The following is a 14,831-nucleotide window of genomic DNA, read 5'->3' as shown; positions in this document are numbered from 1 at the left end:
CTCATTTATCCGAAACAGTTTGCTTTATAATACGCACACATACAAAAGGAAAATTATTTGTGCAAGCTCAGGGCTTGCAATTTTGTAAAACCTTAATCATGCCCGTATTGTCTTCAGATTTGTTGCTTCGAACACCAAAACAAGTAGGCAGAGTTCTTTCTACAGATCGTAGTTACAATGTAACAGATTCAGGTACAGGTTACACTTTTCAATCAACAATTAACGGTTTAAGTCCTTTTGCAACAAGTATTTTGAGCATTTTTTTCAAGAAAGATCTTTCCCATGCCCCATGAAAATTTCCATCTCAACATTATTCAGAACGTTCACAATTATGCTTATTACTGTACAACTTGTCTGCATGTAAACTGTATTCGTTACTATACGATTACCTTTCAAATTAGATGAAAGAGGGAAGAAAAACAGGCATAAAAAAGAAAGGACTTAACACTCTTTTTCAATTATCAGCTCAGCAACCGCACCCATAGTAGCAAAACCACCAATACCAAGCAAAGCCAGAGCAAGCTCTCCCTCATTCCACTGCATCAAACCCCTACTTAATCTCTTTAAGACGTCTACATCTGCCTCCAGCACCCAAGTTGGTGCGGAATCCATCATCAGGCTCAAAAACTGCAAAACATAGGCACGCCAAGTTGCCCCATCGCAACCAAGCGATATCTTCCCATCAAGTGCTCTTGCTATGAATTCCATGTGGCTCCCAAGGATTCTTCGACGCCAGTTTGGTGCCATTGATGTTGAGTCAATACCCCAAGCAAAAGCGCCACATGTGAATGCAAGGTGTGCCAAAGCAGATCCCCTTAGCATTTCAATCATCCCTTCTGACCTTCCTTCCAACCCTGAACTGTGAGCAGACACAAACCAAGAAGGCAGAACTTCTCTAAACAATGACTGAATCAGACCTATGCCTCCACATAACCACGACAAAGAAGCACCAACTGAAGCCACAAGTTTCACCCTAGTCAATGCGGCAGCAAGTGAAACCTGTCCTGATCTCATTGTATTCTTGGTCGTCTTCAACTTCTCTAATCTCTCTCTAGGAAGTCCACTACATGCTATTATTTTCACAGAATGCATCAATAGAGAAACAATCTTCTCTGTAATTAAGATAGTTTCTCTGATCTCTCGACAGACCAGTAGAAAGATAATCCAAGGAGACCATCCACAGAATTGGGGTTGAATTCCATGGCCAAGAAGGACCCCAACACCTCCCTCGCTTGAAACAGGGGAGGCATTTAAGTGAACTGTGGCAGTGAAGCAGCTTTCGAGAAGTTTAACTACATAATTGGGGTTTTGGAGAATGACAGTACGAGATGCACGGATTACAAAGAAGTCATGCCAACGTTTTGCCTTTTGGGTCCACAGAGAAGCTACAATTGGCATGCAAGGCCATGGGCAACCTGAAGAAACGGACTCCAGGGCTGGGCCAACCAAAAGGAGATAATGGTCACCAACTTTATAGGTTAAGGAAAGGCTTACCAGGGCAGCCAGGGGCAGTGGAAGGGTAGGCGTAGAGCTTCCATCTGTGAGAATTGCAGGGCAGTCAGAATATTGAAAAGCCAGTTTCTATTATAACTGAAGGAGAACCATTAAGACAAATACAACTGCTATGCTATCATTCACAAAATGAATTCTGATTGATAAAGTTTGAGGCCAAAGTCAAGGCCATGTCACCATAGATTTTAAACAGTTAATTGGTTTTGAAATGAGCATGAAGCATTGAATCTTGCTTAGGACTTGGACGCCATCAACCAGAACCACATCTTGTTAAATACTACTAATTAGGCCAGAAAATCTTTTTCTTTTTCAATTTCTTTTCCTTGCTTATACATGCACAGCACTCATGTAGAACATCCTAGGATCAAAAGGATATAAATGATTCAAGGTGGCGAAGTTCAATTGAAAGTAGGAGAGCTCAATGTGGACAACTGCTGTCTTTGGGCCAGATGCGCACAAACACACATGTAAAAGCATATAATGGTAAAATGAACCTGAGATAACGCTTGGGACATCAAGACCAGCAAATGCTACAATTTTCTTCGTCTCTTCCACAAAATTAGATAGATTTGCATCAGGGCTGGGCCAATCAGTTCCATTCATAGAAACTGATTTCCAAACACCCCTGGTTACTTCAGCTGATAAGTAGCTCGTAATGGATGCCAAAGATGCAGGAAGACAATCACATAAAATTCTAATCCCTGAACATCCATATACGCAGGTTATAACAGTACGTATTTGAGTCATGCTAAAATCATCCAACTCATTGACCTATACAAAATACTGAAATCACCAACAGATCAGGCAAGGATGCCACACTGACCTGTAGCTAGTTCGCGGGGAGAAATTTTTCCATGAGCACAAGCTTTTAAAGAAGCCTCTGCAACAAAAGGAATGGCTTCCAGTATATCCCATGCAGGATCGTTAAGTCTTGGAAAGGTATCTTCATTTTTAGGTCCAGAGAAACCACTACTCTCAGAAGTAACAGAATTCCGAGACTGGCTTCCTTCATAAGTATTACTGAACATAATTTTAAGAAGCTTATCAACAATCTGATGAACAGAGGTCCCTTGAACAAGCTCTGAGAGAGTCGAAACTATGCATGCAAAATGCTGCAAGAACCAAACTTCTAGTTTGGGAAATGACTTGAGAAATATGGGGTCTGCAGATGCTGAATTTGCAACTGCTGACAGTCTCCTTTTACTTTGAACCCAGTGGACATTTTCAGGAGATCCCAGGTGAGAATTACGTACCAGTAGGAGGTAGTCAGGAGTTAGTGGGGATTGAACTGGATAAGTATTGCCTACTCGATGTTCAATAGGAGGACGATTAAACCTCCACAACCTTAGAAAAAGAACAAACGCATTTGAAAACACGTCGTGGGCAGTGATTCTTTTCCCTTTTACAGCAGGCCACACCACATTGGGCACACATGACCCAAAGACCTCACAGATTGTCATCAGTGAACACGCGAGTTGGGGAACCTGTCAATGGAAGTGGAAAGGCAAAATAGTAACATTAGTTCTCAACACTTCCCTTCTCTTATTTAATAGAGCTGCTGGTTAGAGTTCAATGGAATCCGTATTCAACGGAATTCATTCCTCCATGCATGCGACCCATTCAGATTTACAAGAATGCTCTCCTCAGTACTTTAAAGATGCTTGCTTTACCGAAATGGAACAAAACAGAACATCAATCAACTGCAAGAACAACTTGCTCATTCTGCTTCACCAAAAGACTAGAATCATGTTAATGCATGAGCCATCATGTCTTATATTACTTGTTTCATCTATATTCTTTTGCTACCCCTAAAGCATCTACAAGCCATGACATAATATTGGAACAGAAATTCATACTCGTTGCACATTTCAAAGCATCTTATTAGCCAATTTAAGCATTCATGCAAGTCTTCTACATAGAGGGAATATTTGTAACATAAACTATGAAGTAATCATAATTAATAAATCTATTTTTTTTTTCAATAAGTAAGACGTCTGTTACTAAAACTAATCTCCATTCCATAGGATTCTGCTAAACTAATAATAATTTCTATTCTTATTCATCTAATGGAGACAGCTTGGTCAGAAGGAAGCAAAATTTACCAAGCCATGTTGTGAGAAAATCTGAAGACGGTCGAAGGATGATATGCCAACAATAAGTACATTCAGCAATGGAGCGTAACCTATCAAATGGCTGTCACTCCCTGAGTAATCTGCAGGAGCTGGAGGAGTCAATAATTTAATAATGAAGGCAGCAGCGTGTTCCTGCATGAAATGTACACCTATTTATAACAAGAGTCGTTTGTAATCCAGTGAAAAAAAACAAGAATTAATAAAGAAAACAGAATGGAATAATCAGGAAGAACCAACAAGTTGTAGGACCTAAATGTACTTGCTTAATGTGATTGTAAAGGTACCTGTATATTCCAACCCCAAGTTAGAGAGGCCCCACAAAGAATCATCGCAACTGATATCTTCTCATCATTCGATCCATTGACAGCTATCTCAAATATTTTTTCGAGCTCCTCTAATCTTCCACCAAATCCATGAAGTTAAATTCAGTTCCTTTACCCTGGATAGATCTACTAAAAAGAGCATTCGATATACCTGGCTTCAGGAAAGAAAATGGTGTAGCAGAATCCAGGCAATAGTTGGAGAAATTAGGCAATGTGGTAATTATGCATTCATACCAAGGGAACAACCATGGTGTTCTATCCTAGGATTAGGATCTTCTAGACATTTTATGCTATATCCATGGTGTTCTTGAAGTCCTAACTATTTACTTTTAGTTAAATGGTTTAGATTTTGTCATGTTAAGATTTAGCACGTATAAAGAATAATTAATATTTCTCTTAATTCATTTTATTACAATAAGTTGTATGTTTGGAATTTTATGAATTCTACCATGAACATATCATCGAGAATTTAGAGGACCATGATCCCATGTTCTCAAAGCAATAAGATTTTCCAATTTTCATCCTTTTCAATTTGTTTCACATGTTCAAAACCAAACAATTGAGTGGCCACTTTTTTGGGCCCAAATGTTAGATAAAAATTGGCTTTTTTAGATAACCCTATGCTCCTGACCTCTAGGCAGCTTTGGTGGAAAAATAAGATTCCAGAATCAAATAACATTGATACCACAGAAAAACAAATAGCAAGAATCAAACTAATTCTGATAGGGTCATTCTAATTGTCACTTGCCAAGAAATGGCAAACGAGTCAAGTGGTATAATTCTTGCTTTGGGTGTTAGAGGTTGCAAGTTCATTTCTTGATATGCCCTTGATACTAAAATCAGCTGAGTGAAATTTCAAACAGTTGGTCTAACCCTAGATAAAGGAGAGAGTTGCAGTAGGTTGACAGCCAGTGAAAGAGCTCCAAGTTCATTTCTTGGAGTGCCCTCAAATACTAAATCCCTCTAGGTGAGATTTTAAGCAGCCAGTTCTAAACCCAGATAAAGGAAAAGTAAGGATTGTAGTTAGTTGACAGCCAGCGAAAGATTTTGTCAAATCTTTTTTTTTTTGATAAATGCAGATTTTGTCAAAAAATTAGTGTAGTAACAGAAAACATTGGGTAGAAACAGAATCTTTCGCGTCAAAAGATTTGACAAAAGAATGCCCCAATCTTAGAAAAAATTTGTCAAAAGATTTTGTCAAATCTTTTTTTCTTTTGAGAACTGAATTAGGTAGAAACAGAAAATATTGGGGCATTCTCTACTTTTGTGTAGTAGATAGAAATTAGTTGGATAAAGGGCTCATGTATCTAATGTTTCATCATCATTTGTCCCAAAATGTTAAACAGATAGACAATGGTGAATTCAATATCTTAACTACAACTCTAATACTCGCTCTCACAAGTAGCCTTCTCCCTCCACGAGTGGGGCTCAACTTGTAATCTTTTGACTGTTTTAATGAGGTAGAGTGGAGGCAAGCTTCCAACTGGATCACCTATTCTGATTTCATATTAAAATATAACTTGTCCCAAACGTTTAAGTTGATATAAATAGTGACTCAAACAATTACATAATAATCTAAAAGTAATTGCAATTATTCATGGTAAAGACTTTAGCTTATTTGAATTTAATTCAGTTGAACAAAAGAATAAGCATGGGAATACCTTGAAGCAGGACTTGAAACCAATGCACTTATCATTACTTGAGTAAGTGATGCCCCCTGCATGAATGATGTCCAACCCGGCACTTTAGAAGACAAACCATGAGGCTTTTCACTGATGTTTCCATTCACGTATCCGGGCCAGAAATATGCTGATGTGTCCAGTAGATTTCTAGCTATACAAGCTTCAACTATTAGATGGCGCATGTTTCCAGCTAAAAACAAGGACACGTAACTGAAATTAGAGGCTATTAAAATACACTGCATAACTTAGACTAGAGAGCAATATTATCAATATATACAAACACAGACATAGGTCCCAGAGGAAAAGTAGAGTAGAGAACTAGGTTCAAGCCAAAATAGATTAGACTTCTATTTTTGGTCTGAGGATACCAAGCAATCAGCTGTTTTCTGTCCAACACATAACCACGTTCAGAATACATCAACTTTCTTTTCTAAGGTTGGGCAATGAGGGTTTTAATATACTTTATTACTTTTCTCAAAAAAAAAAAAAAAAAAGGTTGGGCAATGAGGGTCAGAGAAAAACAATCACTCATTCTTAAAACCAACATTCGAACCTCATTCTTCTGCAGTTGACATTACTGATCAGCCTAAATGAAGACTCCATAATAATATGCCACACATTGGGTGAGGTCTTCTTTTCTGTGAACAACCCCACCACTGAATGATGAACCACAAGCTTGCTTGGAAGTCAACTTCTAATTCATAACTTTGTCTTGGTTTTTGTGTAAACAAGTAACTTGAGAGAATCACATTTTCTCACTCTTGCTTCTAATGTGACAGGGCACGACTTCAAAGAAAAGCTCAACTGTCTTTCCTTTCTTCTTTTTTCCTTGGAAGCATCTTTCATCAAATCACCACACCCATCAAGGACATCATACAAGAATATAATAAAGCACGAGACATGGAATTATATCTTTCAGAAGGCTTTTCAGATAGATTACTTTCAAGAGGCACACTCAGTGAGTTAGTACCATGCCCCTAGACCACAACCATCGCAATACCATGCTAGTGTGAACTTTACCCTACAGAAAGCTTTCATTAAAATCATAGATGATGGATGATGATCTTATTACTTACAACAATTAGTAGGCATATCTTTCATAAGGACGCATTCTGAGTTTGCATTTCCAACATCGACACCTGAAATAAATAACATCCCTTTTGCAGCAGCCTGATTTGCAGCATAAACAGTGGACTGAGGTGGAATCAGCAAGCCCTGGAAATCACCCAGCATTTGTAAGCAGGAGACCAAACCATGGCGACACTTTCCTGGAACTCGTTTCTCTTTACATTGATTAGAGGAGCCATATTGTGTTTCATCACAAAGTGCACTTTCATCTTCCTCGATAAGATCGGCAACCACTAGAGTTGTAATAGACAGTAACAAGCATAAACGAGAATCTAGACGAGGCCTCGGGGACTCAATGGGATCCCTGTCCTAAGAAACAATGAAATATTAAAATGGAAACTAGAAATCATCATAGCACACAAAAATAAAACTATACAGCACCCATTAAAATGCGAAGATAAAACTCTGTTCACCGACTCAGGTGCTCCACTTAAATTATTCAGAAAAAGAAACTTTGACAGTGTGACAGTCATAGAGTTTAATTCAAACCAATAGCAAACTCAAACAACCAAGCATGAACTTCTTCCCCAAGAGTCAATACATCTACTATAGGAAGTTACACGTATTATTGTTACTATTATTTATAACTATTAAAGAAATTATTTATTACCAACAAAAGTTATTGAAGTACCCTTTGAAAGCCCCATGAACATCATAAGTTGCATGGAGCTCCAAAAATGAAGCCTTTAAGAAAGCATCATCCTTTTTTGTTCCAAAGAATTAAGGGGAATAAAATTATAGGCAAGAAAATTTTGAGTGCAGAGAAACAACTTCTAACCCTTTGAACAACACGAAGGGCTGCAATCCACAGGCCCAAAAAGGTGTCGTGCCAGGTGGTGTAATTTGTGGCTCGAGAGACCTTGACGAGACCTGCACAGAATGGCATGTCAATATTCTCATAGATACCAAGAACAAGTTTCTTTAGAAGAATGTATCTTTTACCAGTGATAGTTTCAATCGCACTTCTGCCAATGACCTCTGTTGTTTCCACAGCATCTTCTAGAAAAAGATCAAGAGGAAGCCACAGGGAAGAGCGACAGGCCTCATTGCACAGACCAACAGAAGAAGCCAGAGGTCCCATAGCCAGGGTGTCATGGAACTTTCGTCTTGACTTTAATTTGCAATCTAGAGAGACCATTTGAGTATTTGAAGTCAACTTCAGAAGTTCCTCAGGAGTTATAACTTTCATATTCCTCAATGCGGATGAGTTTGCACCAAGCAGCAGTAACCGCTGGGTAAAACTTTCCCAATGTGCAGACCTAGCTAAGTGGTAGTGAATGTTAAAGCAAAAGGTCAAGCATGCAAGACAAGCTCATGCAGGAAACATGCATGTTTTGAATTAGTAATTTGTGGAGAATTTAGCAGACAAGTTTGGAGAGTAGTTTTAGCGGGAGTTTTGTGAAAGTTCTGATAATTTTTTGAATGAAGAATTGTTGGGATATGATTTTTATTGAGTTGGTGATAAGTGTGTAGATGGATTTTAAAAATTGTTTGAATATAATGTTTTTTCTATTTTTGTAAAAGTTATTTTATTTTATCTTTGGCTGAGGTATGTTGAAAAATATTGTAACTTTTTACCTGAAATCTACTTGTGAACCGGCTTTAATTTTTTTTGGTTGTTGCTTGATAACTCTTTTCTGTACCCAATGGACTCGCCAGCTCAAGTTATGGGGTGAAGATACTATTATATGGCTTAAAAACCATTGGCACAATGTGATGGTGTAAGATCTAGTACCATTTCAATTGCTTTAGGGCTCCGTTGAGATGATTTTTGAATAATACTAATATATTTGAATTGAGACAAGATGAGTTAGAAATAGTTTGAATTAAAATGCTTTAGGGGGTTTTGGGAAATAAGAGAAAGAAAAGTTGAATAAAAATACTATAAAGTTAAAATATAATTTCTTAATATAATTTTTGTTTGGGATTTGAAAATGTTGAATTTTTTTTTTTGTATTTTGTTTAGAAGTTTAGGAAAGTAATAATTACATAATGATTAGATGAAAAAGTTAAAGATTTAAAATAAAAAAGTGTTTGTGTTTGTGGTATTTGAATATTGAAATTAGATGTGATGAGATGAGATAAGATTGGATGAAGAAGCATCTCTCTATCCAAACCAGACCTAACGTGATCGTTATTCTTTGTGAAAGAATATGGGCTTTTCTTAGAACTTGGATCTGTGAGAAAATCTATGCCTCCACAGGACTAAATGATAATATTCACTTGACTCTATTATTGGGTTTCTCACCATTGAGTTTTGTCAAGTTAAATATGGATGGGTGTAGTTTGGGAAATCCCGGTGAATGTGGTGGTGGAGTGTTCAGGATTCTGAAGGGGGTCTATTGGGTGGATTTATGGCCTATTATGGTTGCGGCTCTAACACCATGTTTGATATTAAGGCATTGCTTGATAGCCTGCGAATTTGCACTATGCTGCAGTAAACTAAAATTGTGGTCGAAACAGATTCCAAACTGTTGAGCAATTGGTGGAATGGTAAGGGTGAGTAACACTAGTCAATTCAAGAGGTCTGGGAGAAAATTTATGAATCTGCAAAGGATCTGAATCTAATAGTTAGGCATACATAGAGAGAGATAAACCAAGTTGGTGATTTTCTTGCCAAAGAAGGAGCTAAGGGGGGAATGGGGCAGGTTTTGAACTGGCCCCAAAGGAGATAACAAGTTTTTTGAGACTTGATAGGATATGATTGTCGATATTACGTCGTAAGTAACAGGTTATGACTTTATAACTATGAATAGTTCATGTTTAAGGGCTTTAGTTTTATTTTTTATTGGTTCTAGGGTATTCCTCCGCCATAAGTGATGGCATCAATAAAATTGGAGTTTCATCTTCTTCTTATTATTCAAAGAGGGATTTCAGATTTCAGATTTCAGATTGCAGAAAAACACTTCACTCAAGAAATCACTCTCGATAATACATACATGGGGTCAACTACAGGATTAAACCAACTCATGGGATTTTGAGATGGGATGGAATGGCCAAATACATGTAGCCGACATAAATGACCAGGAGAAAACTCTGTAAATGAAGATACAGAAGTCCAAGAGAAGTTCACTAATTAATACCAATTGGTCACATTTTAGTGTGCTTTCATCACTAGCACGAAATAGCAAAACAGAAACTGATGATGGAAAAGCAAATACTAAGAGTAGAAAGCACTTACATATTTTGGCGTGCCAAGTAAAGAATCTCGGAAGTTACTTTGTTTTTCAGAAATTGCCCAATTAGCTCAATAGCCATCACAGTATTAAATTTCTGCATTCTCTCAAGATGTTCAGTCTGCTTCTCATCATTGCTATCGTCATAAGCACCTACTTCCATGTCTTGAGGAGTATCTTCCCATCTAAACTTCTTTTCTGAGGTAAGTTCTAGCAACCCTTCATCATCTAATGATGCATCAAGCAACTGCCACATGATAGAAAAGATAAATTCCACCATAATAGTTCCAGCTTCGCTTCTTTGTAGACCAAATATCTGTGAAAGCCGAAGAACAGTATCTATTGATTGCATAATCCTGCACAAAGAACACTCTAGATCAAACTGTAAATGAAGCCAGCCAGCCAGCCGGCATGAATGGGAATACTAATTAATTGCAAACAAGTTTAATTGTTGAAGTAATATTTGGATTTGTAAACGTGACTGAAACTTGTGATTAATGCTGAAACATATGAAAGCTAGAAGAAAGTTCCAGGGAGATGATCTTATTGATGGTTGAGCACAATACACGGTCCTCAGGTGTAAAGTGCAATTCAGGCTCTGTTTCGTAAATTTGATATCCATGCCAATACCTATGATCGTTTCTGCTTCTCTTCAATTCTCATTTGGAAGATACATTCTATTTCCCTTTAAAATGGTTCAGCTTTATGTGGTGCCAATCGGAGCTAGCTAGCTGTTTACAAAACCAGTGTAGATATGACCACAAGAGCTAGCTGCATGCTCACGAAGCTAAAGATCGAGCACATGAAAAAAGGCCATTATACAGTGTTATTGTTGCCAATATATATATAGGGCCTTGGATGCAGGGGGAGATCATCTGGATTGTACGATCCAAACCTTTGAGTATTTCGCTTTTATAAGTCAAAAGAAATTTCATTAAAAGGTGCAAAATGCGCAAACCAATACACGGAATGCATGCATACAAAAAGGGTAAGACTTTTTACATAAGAAGGAAGAAAATATGAAGAAATATCATTAGCAGAACTCGAACGAAAATTCTTTCTTTGCATATTGGAAAATGGTTGTTGGTGTTTTGTGCTTAATTTCCTACGTACCTTCAGATCAATATATAGTTATATAAATTAAAGCCATATATTATACAAACTAATATCGCACGATATACAAAACAATAACCAATTAAAAACTTACCTTTGGTAATTCATTGCATGTAATTGAGATTTAAGAGAAGTAAAAGCGTGTCTCTTGAGGAGCTCCATGAAAAGCCCATACGCTGCTGGCTGGACACGTCGACTTGGAATAACCCTGTAAATGGATGACCACCACTTTGACATGAAACTAAGCAATCCACTGGGAAATTAACTTAGGAAATCGAAGAGAAAAAAAGGACGAGGTTTCGAAGCAAAAGCTTTTCATGAAATCATGCAGATGGAGTGAGAAGCACGGAAGAAAAAAGAGAGCAAATCTTTGTTTTTATCTTTTTTAAAGCGGTTCGGCTGCAGTGGCCGAAACCCACCGTCAAACTCTTGCCCTACCGTTTTGATTGCATGCATGTGGTCCTTCTATTTTATTTACAGATACAAGTGAGAAAAGAAAAACACTAGCCGTTTGGCTGAAGCAAGGAAATCTTAGCATTTTGATGGCCGTTCTGAAAATCTATCGAACATTAAGTTCCTTCCTTTTAAGATACGATTATAAACTTTATGTCAGCAAAAAGGGAACGGAAGGAAAGAAAAGTAAAAACCTACAGACCTGATGGAAAGCAGAGCAAGAACAAGCATGGGCGGCACGATGTTGAGCACGAGGGCCTTGTCTAGGAACTTCCACATGATGGGAACGTTGTTGTCCCAGCAAATGTAGGAGACCAACACATCCGACAGCTCTACAGAAGGCAGAGACACCGAAGCTTCAGCAGAGTTCAAGTATGAGGACAACTGCATTGCCCAGAGAAAAGGATCACTACCCCTTTCTTGGGCCTCTCTGGTCAGCACTATCACGCTGTCCCACACGCTTCTTTCCGGGGAGTCTGCCATTGTCGGTTTGTTTAATCAGGGTGATAGATTGTACTTAACGTTCTTTGTCTGTGAAGAGATATATATATATATAGAGAGAGAGAGAGAGAGAGAGAGAGCTCATAACAAGCCGAAGATCGACGAAAGAGTGGGAAAATTGCAGTAAAATCGGTCAGAGAAGAAATAGTCAAATGGGTGTGAAACTTCATTTATTTACCGGTTGACAAAGATCATATCTGTTTATTATGGATTCGTTTAACCATTTGATTAACTGATTTTAGTTTTTATTGGTTACGAAGCGTTCTCTCTCCTCTTTTCTCTCTACCAAGCGTTTGTCCAGCACTTCCAGGATTTTCTCCCCATCACTGGGTGGAGGGGCTTTCCAACCACCTCTACGGCTCTACCCTAGCAAGTCTCGATGGCTTTTTCAGTTTTTTGCTTTTCTATTTGTCTATTTTTCCTAGATTTTTTTTTTTTAAAAGTCCCTCCTTAGCGCCGACCCTTGCCGATCTTCTACTTTCTGGCAACCTGCCTTTCAATCTCTCCAATCGCCGATCTTCATGTTCGCAGAAGAAAATCGCGATTCTGCTCGACATGTTCGTTGCACGTACGTATTGTCTCTACCATGCGCGTTTTCCACTTGCAGTTGTGTCCTAGAGCGGCGTTTGAGGCCACGCGCAGCCCCTTCGGCTCTAGAGGCCTCAGATCCTTCGTATCTATCCATCCATTCACCACCTCAGGTGGTGCGTGTCTTGCACACGCCGCCACCGCCTGTGTTAGCCTTTCGCCGGCGATTCAGTTCAGATTCCAACTATCATCTTATGTTACCATTTTTCCTAACCCGTGATCTTGCAAGAGGGATCATAGACCTACCTAGAAATCATCTCACGACAATAAGTGACAGTGCATCTACCATCTTTACCACTACTAGCAAAGGCTCCGCCTCCACCAGTAGTAGTTCTATTGTTCACATTTTTGTAAACATTTTATTTCTGTCTTTTTATAAGACGGAACATGGGTAAGAACTAAAAACTTGATCCTAAATAAATTCTTTTTTTTTTTTATTCTTTCATCACTTTGTATTATTATTTATTATTTTGAATTATTTGTTGAGAGACCTCACTTCCTCTTCATATATCATCTTTTTTTATTTTAATGAAGTTAACTTGTTTAAAATAATAATAGTAATAATAATAATAACAAAACTATAATATAAAATTCTAAAATAGTCCTTGAAGTTTTGAGCTCTTTCATTTCTATACTCAGGTGGTTGTTTGGGAACTTAGACGAGGGGTGATGTTTTCTCTTACCCCAAAATTTCTTATTTAAACATAAAATATTTTTTAATTTTAAATTTTTAATATTTTCATCTAATTATTAATTAATTATTATAATTTTCTCCAACTTTCAAATAAAACACAAAAACAATACAAATTTTTCAAATTTCAAAATAAAAATTATATTCAATCAATTTTTTCATTTTTTAATATCTTATTTTAACTTTTTATCTCTCATTTTTTAAAACTAAATAAAACATCTTAATTCAAATTATTTTATTATTATTTACTAAATTATCATATTATCTCATTATTCAAATATGCCCTAAATGTCCTATAACTCGTTAGCGAATGTCCTTGTATCGAAAGAAAAAATTTAGGATTAAAAAAATAAATAAAAATTATACTGAAAAGGAAATATAGAGTGGGAGGCCAATCAAACGGGTGGCTTTCCTCTCCAAATTTTAAATATTTCTTACTTTTTATCATGACACGAGGCACATTTCTATTTCAGTAAATGACACGCTACTACATAAAGAAATTATTTAAAAATAAAGTTATAAAATAAAAAAATTTTATTTTATCTGTTATATTTATTTTATAATAAAAATAATTTTATAATTTAATGCAACACATTAAATTAAGTTAATTTATAAATTTACTTTTACATAATCTTTATATAGTTGAAATATTTCTCTTTGGTAAATATTACTATATCGCTTTATTTATACTGTTTATTTTGCCCCATTGACGTGGTGTATAATTATTTTTATATATTTTTTACGCATTCTATTAATGTGATTGGTCAAAAAAATTATTTTATATTAAAAAAGTGATATAATCAATCACATTAGTGAAGTAAACAAAAGAGTACAAAAAAATAACTATATATAAAATTTTTGTTAATAAAAAAATAATAACAATAATAATTATAGATTTCGTTAGCTAATTTTTCACCTCCAACATATTGTTATCTCGGCTTTAGTTCTTAGGTTTGCGAGACTCCCTTGCAAAAATTGCATATCCATGTAGATGATCATATTATAATAAGATATGAAAATGCAATAATATTTTATTTAATAAATTATGAAATGACTAAAATAATATACTAACATTAATTGATGGGAAAACGAAGTACCATATATTGGAGAGACAAAAATCCCAACCCTAATTAATTAAATTACTTATACGGTAGTTTTTGTTTTGTTTTTTCCCACCATTAATTGCTACATCAATGCACTTCATTTCTTCCTAAATAACAAAAAGTTGTGTTTCATCGAGATTAAGATCTTTCAATTTTTTTTAGGCTCATTATTAAAACAAAGACAAATCTCTATATGTTCTTTATGGAAGTTAAAAACAATATCTATATATATATATATATATCTCCATTGAGTTTTGTCATTGACAAAACGGTGTCATTTTGATATTGATTTTAAGCCTTTGGCCCCAACTCCCGCGACCCGTCATTCCTCATCTTTCTCTCTCATCTCTGATTCTCTCTAACCCACTGCCCAATACTCTCGACGCTGCTCTAACCCCACTCTGTTCATCTATGATCCGTCATCAACCT

General features: G+C 36.6%; 1 protein-coding gene across 1 annotated transcript; it reads right to left on the bottom strand.

Annotated features, from left to right (window-relative positions):
* Positions 1-276: 276 nt before the first annotated feature.
* Positions 277-12,939, bottom strand: LOC122300500 (mediator of RNA polymerase II transcription subunit 33A-like). Its single transcript, XM_043111208.1, has 12 exons — positions 11,722-12,939; positions 11,161-11,274; positions 9,959-10,309; positions 7,720-8,036; positions 7,556-7,647; positions 6,726-7,086; positions 5,629-5,839; positions 3,929-4,043; positions 3,615-3,776; positions 2,336-2,996; positions 2,007-2,213; positions 277-1,538 (listed from the first exon to the last, which is right to left on the bottom strand). Exons 1-12 carry the CDS (start codon positions 12,000-12,002, stop codon positions 442-444), a joined length of 3,969 nt encoding a protein of 1,322 aa, XP_042967142.1. The 5' UTR covers positions 12,003-12,939; the 3' UTR covers positions 277-441.
* Between the last annotated feature and the right edge of the window lie 1,892 nt (positions 12,940-14,831).

The sequence above is a fragment of the Carya illinoinensis genome, chromosome 2 (assembly GCF_018687715.1).
Source record: "Carya illinoinensis cultivar Pawnee chromosome 2, C.illinoinensisPawnee_v1, whole genome shotgun sequence".
Lineage (NCBI taxonomy): Eukaryota > Viridiplantae > Streptophyta > Magnoliopsida > Fagales > Juglandaceae > Carya > Carya illinoinensis.
The sequence above is the reverse complement of the archived record's forward strand: the minus strand, read 5'-3'. Positions and strand labels throughout refer to the sequence as shown.